Source organism: Leptonotus elevatus, chromosome 1 (genome assembly GCF_054856555.1).
Source record: "Leptonotus elevatus isolate MCC_2025b chromosome 1, RoL_Lele_1.0, whole genome shotgun sequence".
In the NCBI taxonomy this organism is placed as follows: domain Eukaryota; kingdom Metazoa; phylum Chordata; class Actinopteri; order Syngnathiformes; family Syngnathidae; genus Leptonotus; species Leptonotus elevatus.
The window spans coordinates 12,434,962-12,449,180 of NC_141239.1; the positions used below are offsets into that span (position 1 = coordinate 12,434,962).

The 14,219-nt window shown below is 39.3% G+C and overlaps 1 protein-coding gene across 2 annotated transcripts in view; it reads right to left on the reverse strand.

Annotated features, from left to right (window-relative positions):
• The window catches only part of LOC147180925 (dynein axonemal heavy chain 8-like), a 56,198-nt gene that overhangs the window by 11,848 nt on the left and 30,131 nt on the right, over positions 1 to 14,219 (reverse strand). For both annotated transcript variants that reach the window (XM_086074951.1, XM_086074952.1), the window contains 24 exons: positions 13,620 to 13,763; positions 13,326 to 13,557; positions 12,842 to 12,984; positions 12,259 to 12,393; positions 11,963 to 12,085; positions 11,386 to 11,599; positions 11,201 to 11,310; positions 9,767 to 9,930; positions 9,118 to 9,310; positions 8,913 to 9,035; positions 7,650 to 7,780; positions 6,872 to 7,025; positions 6,620 to 6,784; positions 5,565 to 5,791; positions 5,350 to 5,468; positions 3,956 to 4,059; positions 3,700 to 3,876; positions 2,749 to 2,916; positions 2,466 to 2,681; positions 2,150 to 2,287; positions 1,941 to 2,068; positions 660 to 828; positions 424 to 579; positions 200 to 355 (listed from right to left, as the gene is read on the reverse strand). In XM_086074951.1, coding sequence (XP_085931077.1) covers positions 200 to 355; positions 424 to 579; positions 660 to 828; positions 1,941 to 2,068; positions 2,150 to 2,287; positions 2,466 to 2,681; positions 2,749 to 2,916; positions 3,700 to 3,876; positions 3,956 to 4,059; positions 5,350 to 5,468; positions 5,565 to 5,791; positions 6,620 to 6,784; positions 6,872 to 7,025; positions 7,650 to 7,780; positions 8,913 to 9,035; positions 9,118 to 9,310; positions 9,767 to 9,930; positions 11,201 to 11,310; positions 11,386 to 11,599; positions 11,963 to 12,085; positions 12,259 to 12,393; positions 12,842 to 12,984; positions 13,326 to 13,557; positions 13,620 to 13,763 — 3,789 coding nt within the window. The remainder of the gene's footprint in view (positions 1 to 199; positions 356 to 423; positions 580 to 659; positions 829 to 1,940; positions 2,069 to 2,149; positions 2,288 to 2,465; positions 2,682 to 2,748; positions 2,917 to 3,699; positions 3,877 to 3,955; positions 4,060 to 5,349; positions 5,469 to 5,564; positions 5,792 to 6,619; positions 6,785 to 6,871; positions 7,026 to 7,649; positions 7,781 to 8,912; positions 9,036 to 9,117; positions 9,311 to 9,766; positions 9,931 to 11,200; positions 11,311 to 11,385; positions 11,600 to 11,962; positions 12,086 to 12,258; positions 12,394 to 12,841; positions 12,985 to 13,325; positions 13,558 to 13,619; positions 13,764 to 14,219) is intronic.

Genomic DNA, 14,219 nt, shown 5'->3' on the forward strand with positions numbered 1-14,219 from the left:
TCCCCAAAAAATTGAGAGGAAATGATTGGTGATTTGGATAAAAATATATTTGGAGACGACTGTACACCTGAAAAAATACTAAAGTACAGTATTATATCAACACTCAAACGACAAACAACTAAGTATAGTATCTGTGTGTCAGAGAAAAATATAAAAAACTCACAAAACACTCATCTTAGAAGGCATTAGATAGAATTACCTTCAAGTTGGAGCCAGATTTGAAGAAGTTTTTCTCCAGAATGTTGTCAAGAGCAGGGTCCAGCTCCTCACCCACATCCTCAATAAGTAATGGTCTGCCCAAGGATATGGAGTCCTCTAAATGCGTACGAAAGAACTTGTGGTTGAGGGACGTCATCTGGAAGCGAAACAACACTCGGCGTGAGATTTTAGAGTTTCATTTCAGCTGTGGTGAATGAACAATACCTGCAGGGAATTGGCCTTTTCTTTTGCGGCGATCCAAGTCTTTCCTTGAGTCTGCGGATCGACCAGGAGAGGATACCTTGACGCTTTGGTGACGATAATGCCATTCTGCACTGAAAGGTCATCTCCTGGAAGCCCTTGAAGATTCCACTCGCTGATCTAGAACAGAAAAACACACTTTGTTTCCCGCCCACCCACACCAATGAATCCAACTGTTGGCTCATTTTTCTTGTTTTTACTGTGGGAGCGTCCACCAGCGCGGAGATCAGGTTGAGATTTTCCGTGAATGGGATTTTATTGCATATGAGCTCATTCTTCCACATGTCCAGCAACATGTCGCGGAAATTCTGGTTGAAGGGGCCGCAGTATGACAGGAAACCGGTGAGCTGCAGGATGTCGCCCACCAGTCTAACCAATGAAAAGAAATTCGGCTTTAAAGTCTTTCTGAAGAGTCCTGCTAAATGTATAAGGGAGCCATCGTTTTTTGCTTTTCCTTTCATTTTTTTGGGTGAGTTAGTTGTATTCCAGATAAAACGCAACATTAGAGGATAAGTGAAAACAACAAAATATTATAGATTAAAAACGCTCACAAAATTCAAAGAGACGCAAAAAAATTTTAACTAACTTTCTTTTTGTTTCGAAACAAGCAACATACAAAAATTGGAAACAACAAAAATATAAGAAATAAGAAAAGTTCACAAAAATTGAGAGAAAAAAAAATGTTAGCCCTTTGTGTTTCAAATAATACTTATCCAAAATAAACAATTGAAGGAAACAATGGAAAAATAACATTGTTTTGTGTGTTTTCAGTGGTTCTCAAATGGGGGTACGTGAAGGCACTCCCGGGGTATGCAAGATTTTAAAATACATTTAAAAAGTACCATCGATGCCAAAATCATTTAAAAATAATTATTAAATTATGTAAATATTTCAGGGAAATATAAGTTCACAAAATGAATTTAATAGTGAGTAGGCTATTCAGTTGTCTCCTCAAACCAGAATGGTTCAACCCAACCTGTAATAAATAATAAATAATAACGCATCGGATTTATATAGCGCTTTTCTAGACACTCAAAGACGCTTTACAATGGAGTGGTTGCATTATTCATGCACTCACACATTCACACTGTGGTGGTGGTAAGTTACTTAAGTTGCCAAAGCTACGGCCCCTTCGACCACCACCAAACATTCTCACCTTCCATACACCAGTTTGACTGACTAGCACTGGAGGCAATGTGTGTGAAGTGCCTTGCCCAAGGACACAACGACACAAGACTTGGGGAGAACTGCACTCTTTCTGGGCGTGATTGGTGGTATATAAAATTAAACAGTTGAAAAATAAAAACATTTAGAAACAACTAAATTGAATATTCGTGTGTCAGACTAAAAAACGAAATACGCATAATTTGTTGAAAAACACCCAAAAATCAAACAATCATTTTTATGTTTGGGATGTAAAAAAAAAAAAATCCCAAATTTGGATAAAAACAGCTAAACCGATTGTTCTTCTTTCTACCTACCTCTTGATCTGAGATTTAAATTCTTTGCTTTGTTGAGTCCAGCGAACCTTCTCATTACTCAGCCCACCAATTAGATCTGAGGCGGCCTGCATTTTGTTCTTACACATCTCGGAACGATCCAGCAATTCCTGAAAGAAATTGTTCCAAGTCAAAAGTTATCAGCAGGATGCACTTTCGCTACCATAAAGTCTATCAGTCAAGTTGCCTACCTGCTTCTCTTTACTAGCGGCGTCACTCTTCGCCTGCACCAGGGCCAGCTCGGCTTCCTTTTCAGCCAGCGTGGCCTGGGCCGCCATTTGTTCACCACTGGCTTTTCTGTAGCGCACTTCCTGAACCGCCAGATTAGCCTAAGAACAACGAGTATGTTCAGAAAATGCCAACACTTCGCTCTGTTTGTTTCAATTGTGCACGGTGTTGCTAATATTTCGTAAGCTAGTGGTTATCATGCTTGGGAGTGCAGTTAGTGATGCATTTCATGCATTTGTGTGTGCTTTGTGACTTAAGACGCTGTTGTTTCAAGCTTACTTTGAGCGGCAGCACTTCCTTGTTGATGTCGAAGAAGGTGGCCATAGCCCTGGTCCACGCGAGCAGACCGGCCACGCTGCCGCACACCTTCTTGGCGTTTTCCATGGTGTAGTCCTCCATTTCAAAGTAGGGCTGCAACAGCTCCACCGTCTCCCCGTTGATCTTGTCCTTGACGAACTGCTGCAGCGACGCCAGGAAGCCTGTGCTGCCCATAAGCTGAAAGACAGAGGAAGGTGAGAAACACAGACATTGGGAACAAAAAAAGAAACGGGATCAGACGCACCCTGAGGGCATCCGGCCACGACGGCTTAAGACAGGGCAAGTTGGGATCCACAACGATAGTCTCCAACTTTCTTTGGAACAGCAGCAGGCAGCAGTCCATGATCCTCATGACCAGATGTGGTGGCTTGGCCAGTTTCCTCACAGTGGCGATATCAGCAGGTTTGATGGTCTGTGGGTCACCAACAAGCAACTCAAAATATGCCTTGAAAATAACATTTTATTTTCTGACCCAGATGATACTTTTTTTTTTTACGCTCTAGAAAAGCAAATGACAATGGCATATTCAAAACTTGGGTGATGTGAGTACTTTATTTGGGAAAACTATACGGATGGGAATCTTTGAATGTCTCACGATTGGATTGGATTCAGATTTTTGGGTCTGTGATTCGATTCAGAATCGATTTTCGATTAAGGACGATTTTGGATTCAAAATGATTTGATTGACAATGATTTTTGCTTCAATTTATAGATGTTCAAGGAATCATAATGATCTACTGACTCGCTAATGCTAATTAGTGCTCTACTTGCGGCCCTTTTATCACTCAAAAGAACGGCTCCACTCTGCAAAAAAACAAAGTTTATTGGAATAACTTGATTGTGACTTTTTCCTTCTACTCTCTAATGTGGCTACAACTTAACAGTGTATCAGACCGTGTGGAACCACACTGCCCCTAAGTGGCCAAATCGGGTACAACATGAACAGCGCTCCAAATAAAGGCACACACAAACAAAGGGAAGACAGTATAAAATAATTGAAATGAAATCGATTTTGGGGCATTTAAAATCGATTCTGAGTCGTACAAAATGAGAATCGCGATTTTTTGGCACACCCCTAGTAAACTATATTATCATCTCCCTCTTTGTCAGTATGTCGTCAGTGTAAACACTGCGGTTGATGTAATCGATTAATCGCCCAGCGCTAATTCAAAGGATAAAAAGAACGACGACTCACATTGAGTGCATTTTCAGCCTCCTGTAACGCCGGCTTGGCCGCCTCCAGTTTTTCCTCGGCGATGGCCCTCTCAAACGTGATTTCATCCACGATCATCTGGGCTTTATCGCTCACAGTCTGGACCTCGTTCTTAATTATAGTGGCCGCCGCGGTTCGGACCATCACCTCGGCTAACACCTAAAACATACATCTCATGTCGTTGTTGTGAAAAAGCAGAACCCGTGTCTCCCTCTGGTGATGAGCGTTGTTTATTTACCTTGTCAGCTTTGGCGGAGGCCACCACCAACTCTTTCTCACTGGCTTCCAGCTCTTTGGCGAGCTTAGCCACAGACACGCTGGCCTCCATCAGTTTGCTCAATCCTGACATTAAGATGTATAATAAGCTTATAAGAGAGACTTGGGACATTATTTTGCAATTCATTTGAGCCCCAGGTTGCTCAACATTTGTGGCCCCCAAACTGTTACTGCCCCTTTCTAAGATCAGCCAAGTGTGCGGTCGACCAATGCATTCATCGTGTATGTAAGACTGCGGGTGCACGAAGTGGCTGTTTTACACTTGGAATGCGCCACCTTTAATTGAAAAATGTTGAATTCACTTTTTGTTGGACCAGGACTTTTCTGCATGCCAACGATACGAAACCAACCAGGAGAAAAGAACAGGCCCTGAAGTCATCTGTTGTTTTCGAGCATTTGTTCATGTAGCATGTATACTGGACGACTAACACAAGTTATTATGCTTATTTGCAATTGCCATTACTTGAAGAATGTGATATTCGAGTGCTTTATTAGTACTACATGATTTTTTAGGGGTGAAAGTTAGGCATATTTATTTAGAAGTTACTGAAGCCAAATTGTATCTGAGGCTGCATTTCCATCTCAACTTCTAAGAACTTTTAGTTCTTTGTACCTTCACTTTAAGGGAAAATAAGACAAAACAAAGTATGAATTGTGTCTTTGGATCCCTGTACCTTCTGATTCTGTACCTAATGTTTCCTGCCAGTTTGTCCTTTCTACTGTATTGATTTTATGCCTTTTGATTTTCGATTTTTCTCTGCCCTGTAAAGTGTCCTTGGGTGTCTTGAAAGGCGCTGATAAATTACATCTATTATTATTACTATTATTATCATTATTACTATTACTTGGTCTGTGGCTGTATTTTGTCCTACAATCTTAGGCACTTGTGGCCCTTCACAGTAAATTTCCTAGAGTACATTTTATTCTGAAAAAGACTATTCGTCCCAGTCCAAACAGAGTAATATTATATATAATTAGGGTAAAAAAAATAAAAATAAAGGAAAAAAACCCTCAATGGTTTAGGAACAATCCCACAACCTTCAGCATGGGAAACGGCCACTCTATCACTTGAGCTATGCCATGCCGACTGTTGGATAACATTGTTGGTGTGTTCAAAAGGAGACCAAAAATGGTGGGAGGTATTAAGATTGGCCATCTCCCAACTTGAAAGTTCTGTGGCGCGTTCCTCAACCCTTGAGTGTGTTTTTTTTTTGTGTGGAACATTTTACTCTCTTCCAAGTGTAAAGTTTACTCTAGTTTAGACTGGGACCGAATATAGTCTTTTTAGAGTAAAATTTACTCTACAAAATGTTGGTGCGTTTGGTTTGGGGTTTCTGTCTTTCTAATTGTCCTTACCGACATTCATGCGCTGGGCCAGGGTGTTAATGTTCTCATGGTTTTGATGATAGAGTGTCTTGTAGCCGTTGATGAATGAGAGGTACGATTTGGGGGTGACATGAGTTCTCCTCCTGAATCTGTAAAAAAATAAATAAAAAAGACATGGTTTCAACCTCTCCACCCCATCAAGATGAGAAAAACTTCTCGCTGAATTGCATCAAAATGGTTGTCACCGTTCGAAGTAGCTTTCACACGTCTCAGACACTTTACGGTGGTACACGCCCATGGTGGTCACCATGGAGGCTTTCACCTCTGGAGAGCAAACCACGGGAAACTCTGATAGGAAGTGATGAGCCACCGCCACCAAAGCCTCCTCTGGCCATGGGGCAAACCAGTCCATTGTGCAACCAGATATCAAGCCCGGGAACTTCAGAGACCTAGAGCGAAACTTTGGTCCCACCTGTATGGTTGATAGACAGATAAAATCCTTGCTGCAGTTTACACACTGCAAAAAATAAAATCTTAAGTAAGTAATCATTTCTTAAATTTAACCTAAATTTGCTTATTTTGATTTGACAAGTTGAAATGAAATTGTCAGGTAAGATCATTGTGCTCATTTTAAGATACTTATTCCTTGATTATCTTATTTGATCAAGCAGTCTTGGCATTGAGTGTTAATTTTAAGTACTGTGAGGATTAAAACAAGCATTTCCCACATTTTAAGATGACAACTAACCAACATCAAAGGCCCTGAACTGGGGTTTCATAAGTTTTCTTATTTTAAGATTTTGCATAACCTAGTAATAAGATAAATGGAACAAAAATACAAATATGAAATATGGTTCATTTCGTTATATTTCCTAAGCTAATTTTTCCTTCTTTCAGTACCAAATGACCCAGCCAGTTCAATTCCTGGCTGGGTCATGACAAAGAAAATGGGACCTGTTACCTCCCTGATTGACACTCAGGCTAAGTTATCCAAGCATAAAAAATAATATTCATGTCATTTAAGAAAATAGTTCTATTTATTACAGCTTGAAAAAATTACATTACTGGTTTTTAGTCTGAAAATATTATTTTCAATACCGCGGTGGTTGATATGGGCCTAGTATTATTGTTTTATTTTTCAAAATCTTACAGGTAAATTTAAGTAAAATGTTCTTGTTCTGTTGGCAGATATTTTACTATATATTTTTTTTAATTCTACAGTCCTTTTTGCAGTGCATTCATGCATTCTCTCTCTCTCTTTCTCTCTCATACATAGTATTCATGTCATTTGAGCTTTTACCGGGGAGAAGCACAAGACAACGTGCAGATTCTTCCGCGCCCGTGATATGAAGTAGTCGTAGAGGTTGTCGAAAGTGGGTGGAATGCGAGGAAATTCCTTTTTCATTACCAGGACCAAGTTTTGTGTAATCTCTTGGATCTCGTCCTTTGCAAAAAGGTTGGAGACCTACACAAAGATGAATGATTGGAGGTGAAGACAGATCAAAGAGGACATCATATAAAAGTGAAAATATTCCCTAAAACGGGTAATCACCTCTCCGGACGACAGAACGTTGTTGAGGTACTCGAGGAAGGCCTCCTGTTTTATTTCATTGTCAGTAAAAAGGAAGGTGATGCCGCGGCCTTCGGCCCCGCTTGATTTATACAACTTTTTTAGATCATCCATGAAATTAGATATGTTGTAAGACCTAAAGGGAAAGACGGAAATTGATTAGTACGTCATTCATAAATAAATTGAATACATTTGCACGTGATGCTTGAGTTTTGTTTCATTTTTAATAAATTAGCAAAAAATTCCCCCACTGTCATGAGAATTTTGTGCAGAATTTTAAGGGTAAAATATATGATTAATTTGTGAATACTGTATGGTTACAGCATAACCTATTCTACAATTAATTCATTCACTGCCATCGACGGCTATAGATGTCAAAAATGTATTTGAACTATTTCTATTAGTTTAACATTTTTCCCACATTTTTCCTGACGCCCCTAATTTTTTATAATATTTTCTTAAAAAAAACACACACACAAAAAAAAAGATTATTTAAAATTAGGTGCATCAGGCGATTAAAATTTGTAATCGTAATTAATCGCATGACATCACTAGTTAACTCACGATTAATCACAAACTTTATATCTGTTCTAAATGTACAAAAAATAAATTTCTAGGCTTTCATACTCTTGTTAACAACAATTTAATTTTGTTTTGAACTAATAGAAATAGTTCAAATTAATTTTTGACGTCTATTGCTGTCAATGGCAGTGAATGAGTTAAATCCTAAAGAGTTTAGTATATTTTCTGTTCTCCTTACTTGGTCAGTGTGATCTGGTTCACTTCGTAGCCAGCAATGTATGAAGCAAGACGAGTCAAACTCTGCTTCCCGGATCCTCCCACACCCACTAGAAGGGCGTTGCCAGTGTCCGTGCGGATGATGCGTGAGATCTATGGAAAGTGGCAGGAAGTAACAAAATATATGTACTTTGTTACTGTATTTAATAGGGGTGTCAAAATGTTTTATCCGGCAATATACCGCGATATTACGGCGCAGAATTCTCACATTGATTCAACATGCGGCTGAAATGGTACATTAAGCCTTAATATTTTATTTCAATGCTGTTCAAAAATGAAACAGATTGCATCCTGTTTGTTAAATACAGTGGCTCACAGTTATACGCCTTAAGTCTTAGATAAATAAATACATTTTTATACAAATCTTACAGTGTGCATGTACAAGTTCACTGATTAGTATTGTCTAAATTTGAGTAAAAAAAATCGCAATAATCGGTTTATGGATTTGTATCGGGATTGATCGGTATCGAATCAAATCGTGACCTATGGATTGTGATACGGATTGAATCGCCAGGTACTAGGAAATTCACACCCTAAGTATTTAAGTAGATTTTTCAGGTATCCATATTGATCTTTTATTTATATTTATTTTTCTCAGAACTTTTTCCTTTTCCTATTGCCTCTTTTCTTTTTGTCCCTGCCTGGTCCTTGACGACCTGCGCCGTTGTACCGTGCTCTTGGCCGCAGCACGCAATGATCAGGCGTGGTCTGATCTGTGTCAGATGTGTGGTGTGGCCACTTGCCTGGTCCAAGATACACAACAAATGTATCTGGTAATCTGGCATAGTGACCGTCATTAACAACAACAAAAGTTGTGTAGTTTGAGCTCAGCATAAGGTGTTTTTTGAGTTATTATCATTTAGCTAATTTCTCTTTTTTTGTTAGTCAATTTACAACATTAGCAAAGCTATGTGAACATGCTGTTTTCATAGTGATTTTTTTCCCTTTACTGTACGAGAACTATGCATGCTAAAAAAAAAAGAGTGAAACTATTAATATTTTTCCCAGTTGTGCCAAATTATGAAAGCTGGTATTGTACAATAGTGACAGTAAATATTCATTTGTACTTTTTCTTTTGTATTTTTTCTCTTACTTAAGTAAATGTGTTGAATCAGTACTCTGACTTTTACCAATCTTTTTACACAAATACTCTACAGTAACTGTACGTCTACTTAGTACCGAGTGTGAGGACTTTTGCCACCTCTGCATGTGGACTTAATCTGACCTTGACGAGGTGAGTCATTGCATCTGTGAAGAACACCAAGTCCATTTGAGCGCCCCTCACTTCCTCGTTGTGCTTCAACTGATAGAACCTTAGCTTCTCCTCTAGGAATTCATAAGACGGCACCTGACAGAAACATCACCCAAGTTGAGGACGAACAGTCGGTGGACACAAAACAGTCTGAATAGCAAAGGGGCGTTTTTCATACGAGCTCGTAAATTTTGGGGGCGTCTAAAGATGCGCTTTCATCCTCCTCGCCGGTCGGTTCGGGAGCCTCTCGCATGAAGTCAACAAAGTACGGGTCCTTGTGGATTGATGCGCCGAGGCTGGTGTCAACGTGCTCTTTGACCACGCGGGTTATAGAGTTCTCAAACCAGTCTTTGTCCTCAGGGCAAATGAACCTAAAAAGACAAGCAATAACAAAAACTTTTCAATCTGACTTTCCAAAGGGAAGGCCTGATTTAACATAAACAATGACCCCGTGCGTTGACCTATTTAGTTCTATTGGGAGAAATGTCAGTTATCATTACTAACTAATGTGAGAAGTGATTAATTCCGACTAGTAGATTGACTAGTGAGTGTGCTGTGGCCTTTATTTATTTTTTATTTTTTTTATTTTTTAAAGCGCTGACTATCATGAATAACCGGGAAGAGGATTACGCATTACATATGGCTGAACCTATTGTGCAGGGTGGTGGTTATCATGAAATCTTGCAAGCCTGCCAGGTGTAGAGAAGTGCGCCCCAATCTTGAGTATGAATCAGAGCACACATGCATGCCAAAGGTGCAGGCCATTATGGGTTACGTGGGCTCGAGCGTGGTTCGATTGGCACAAGCAGGTCTACCTATCTGTCTACCTGTCAGCGATGACGCGCGTGCATTCGCACTTGAAGAGGGACACAAGGGTTTTTAAGTCGTTGCACTGATCTGCCTCCACCTTCAGCATTCCTTGCCAGATCCTTGACAAGTCACGCAAGTTGAAGATGTAGTGGAACTTGGAGGGTGTGGGAAGCATCTTTATCTAATGTAGATAGATATACACAGTACATCAGTAATTCTCAAACCTTTTACGCCAACTACGACCTCAAAAAGTTCTCAACTCTCCAAATATTGACATATTGCAATTAGTGTAGAAGGCCCAATTGTTCATCAAAACAAGGTAGAGAATAAATACACTTGATATTTGTGTAAGGTAAGCCACTGTTTTGTGCACAACTTTACAAAAATTGCAACAAAAAAACAAAAACAACTGAACTTAAATAATAATTCAATCAAAATGTCTTGAATATAAAAGTTCAAAAATTTGTTTTTTGCTCCACCGTTAAAGCTTTATGCATAACACTAGTACTTTATGCAAGTGAGGTGCAGGTGTTACCGTACCGTATTTTCCGGAGTATAAGTATCACTAGGCCAAAAAATGCATAATTAGGTAGAAAAAAAAATACATAAGTCTCACTGGAGTATAAGTTGTCTTAAGTATATATAGAATATTATAGTATAAGTCTAGAGTGCCCTCTTGTGGCTGTCTGTCAAATTATATCTACTACAACACCCCCGGAATATATATATATATTTTATGAATAAGTCGCTCCGGATCGGAATGTAAAAATGGCTGGCTGGAAACTGGCTAATCATTAGTCACTCTTGGCTTGGTGCGGTACACAGTAGGTTGTGTGCATGTATGTGTAATATATTTTGTTCCTTTAATTCAATAAAGCAATTAAAAGTGCACCGGCAGCAGTGTCTATCCTTCTACTGGTGAAGGGATTACAATTTGTTTGAACTAGAGGTGGTAGGCTAGCTAATGATGTTTACTTATTCATAGATGTGAATTGGGGAACTTAAAGGGATACTTGACTCATTGAGCCATTTTCAACAGTAACAAGATAAGATTTTGTGTATAATTAATGTGATAACTTCATTATTTTTCATGAACAGTTAATAACCTTTAAAAACGAATTTTGCAACTTAATATGACTTAAACCGTGCTCAGGAAACAGGTAATGATTATGGTTCAGTTTGCTGACCAATATACAATATGGACATCTTTCATTATGAAATGTGAAATCCCAAACTCTGGACACTTCTTCCTCCTTGCTTATGCTTATTGCTTTGCAGTAACAGTCTGTGTGGAAAAATGATCACCGCAAAATCCCGTGATATAGCAAAGAAGCACGATAAAAAAAAATACAATGCAGTAAAGTCACAAAAAAAGTGAACCGCAATGTAGAGATGAGATCACTTAATACAATTTCCATACCAAATAAAAGAGCATTTTTGAAAGAAACTACCTTGGTCCACTGCCATAAAATCCTCCCAGCTGACACAAGCTTCTTCACCATGGCTGTTATTTGTTCCTTGAACTTCCGGCACTCATGGAAATAGCCGCAGCCGACCACACCTGCGCGTCACAGTAACCGTGCCAATTCGTGAAAGTTGCCATTTTAAAAGTATAATTTTGAAGACCGATAATTACCAAAGATTTTGTCAATGGAGGTATTGGAAGGCAGTGTGCAGTTGAAGACGGTAAACTGCCGCTTGAGTCTCTGCGGGATGTCGTTTCGCCCGCCACCGGGATGAATCATGGCCGCCAGCATTTGCACGTCCACAATGGTGATGAAGTCACCCGGTTTGTCCAGATTGTACATGCCGTTCATTTCCATCATTTGCCGGACTATCTCGTTGGTGATCTGCGAGAAATTCACGAGTATAGTTAACAAATAAATTTTTAACATTTGAGCTCAAAGTGACACTATAAAGTGCTAAAAACCTGTAAAACAAATGGCTAAAAGATACCAATAAAAATATACTGTACTCACTGGAGGTGCACGGATTAATCAATGAATGGGCAACTAATCGATTATCAAAGCAGCCAACTAGAGACCGACCTGTGAGCAGGGTAGCATCAAGTTGTCTTAGCAAGATGAAAAATCTGCATCACTCAAGATGTTGCACCACCCTTAAAGTCCTCTGTCTTAACTGAGGTGTTATCGAGCATAACATGAATCCATAGACACATCACACAACCCCCTTCTATATAAGTAGAAACACACCTGATCTCCCCATTCGTTGACAAGAGGCATATTGATGTCATCAACAAAGACTGACATCCTGCGCCCGCCTGGTGGTCCGTACGTGCTGCCGATTCTCTTCTCGATGTAGCTCTCCACAGTGCGCTGTTGCAACACACAATTGTTATGCCATACATCTATCATTTCACAGTATGCAAGAAAATATTTGTTTGCAGTGGTGTACACGTGCACTGCCCCATACATTCGGACATTTCGAGTCGTTATTAACTGATTTCGCATTTTATGACTTAATTCAGAGAGTGTATGTGCCATTCTACCTGAAACATGATGGGCTCTGTGGCTGAGGAGAAGTTGAGCGACTTAAACAGGTCCGTCTCGGGGTCAAACTTCTTGGCGTGGCTTTTGATCATCACCGTCTTGGCCGTCCCTTGCTCACCAATGAGCAAGACAGCCTGTGGAGTTTTCAAAATGAGTACATTTGACTCTAAACTATTTGGTCCCACTCTAAATAGAGTAGAATTTAAGAAGAGAATAAAATATTAAATAAAATAAAAACATTACACAAGGGTTGAGGAACGAACTCACGACCTTAAGCTTGGGAGACTACCACCTGAGCTACGCCCCTCGTACTGTTTGCTTATATCCAAGAGGACATCGTTTTTGGTCTCGGAGTTAGTAAGATTCCAGCTGACACGTGCGATATACTAACACACAGCTGGAGCTGCGTGGCTCATGGAGTAGATTGTCTCCTCAACCCTTGAGTGATTTTTTTTTTTAACTCTCTTCCAAGTGTAAATTTTACTCTATTTAGAGTGGGCCCAAATAGACTCAGTTTAGAGTAAAATTTACTCTACAGAATTTACTGTAGTACTCATACTTTTTAAACAAACCCCAACCTACCTTGTACTGCTTAGCAATAATTTCTAGCAAAAAAGCGGTCCTGGTATTATCCACGTTGGGCACAAGGATGGAAGCGTAGTCCGGTACGTGATCAGTGGGATAATCGTACTCCCCTACATGTTCATTCCAGTGACACCATTGACCTGGATGTGGAATAATTATTATGATTATAAAGATTTTTTCCATAATTTTAACATGTCTGTGACACAAGGTCTGCTAAACATTTGAAAAAACAAAATGGGCAACAAACAAAAATATCACATATTCCACTTGATGCCTGCGACTGGCTGGTGACCAGTCCAGGGTGTACCACTCATCTTGGCCCAAGTCAGCTATATTTATTTAAGTATTTAAGCGGTATAGAAAAAGGCTGTATGGATTTCACTTGATGGGTGGACAGGCACTCCCGAAAAACTATCGACTTACAAATTCAATTTCCCATCATATGTTGCCTTTAAGAGCTGTTTATGTTTTGTGAGCGTACCATCTGCCCCGACCATGTATTCAAACATGGTCTCTCCCTCCTGCGTGCGAGGCAGATCAATGTGGCTGCTGTGCTCTCGGATAAAACCCTCCATTTTGTCGCGGTCTTCCAATTCCAAAAGGGCCCCCAGACTCCACATCAGGCCGAAGACGAAGAGGCGCTCCAGGTGTTTGTCATTAGCCAGGCCCCCCATCTGCTTGGTTGGGATGAGGCCCTCCAGTATATTGCAAGACTGCGGGATGACAAATGAATCAGAATCAGTGAGTGGTGGTGGTGTTACTTTGGTCTCCGTACCTGCATGATGTAGTTACACTCCAAAAACGGCATCTTGGGTTTGAGGTTCTGCCTCATGAATGAATACGCGTCCCAAAATATCCTGTCGTACAGGTTAATGATGTTCTCAGCTTCTTCCGCGTTACTACGCTTGTTTGTCCATCCCTAAACAAAGCGGACAAAAAGATTTTAAATGTGCCAAATTGTCACTGCCAATTGAGTCGTTTGGTGTTATTTGATTTCAGCCTTTCACAAAACATTTTAAGCCGTTTCACACACTGCTATGGAGGACCAAAAATGACAAAAAATAAATAAAATACATAAATAAATAAATAAATACGTATATAAAAAATATAATTCAAAATTTAAAGACAATAAAATACATATAAATGGAAATAAAAACAACAAAAATATATACAGTACATACAAAAAGAAATGAAAAAAAAAACGAGATGCAAAAAGTAAAAATAAATATAAAAATAAATGTGGAAATAAATACAAAAATAAATATAGAATTAGAATTGTATGCCAATCTATGAATAAAAACATTATTAGTTATCATTAATATTTAATTATATTTTTGTATCCGTTTTTATTTTCACTTTTATTCATTTATTTTTA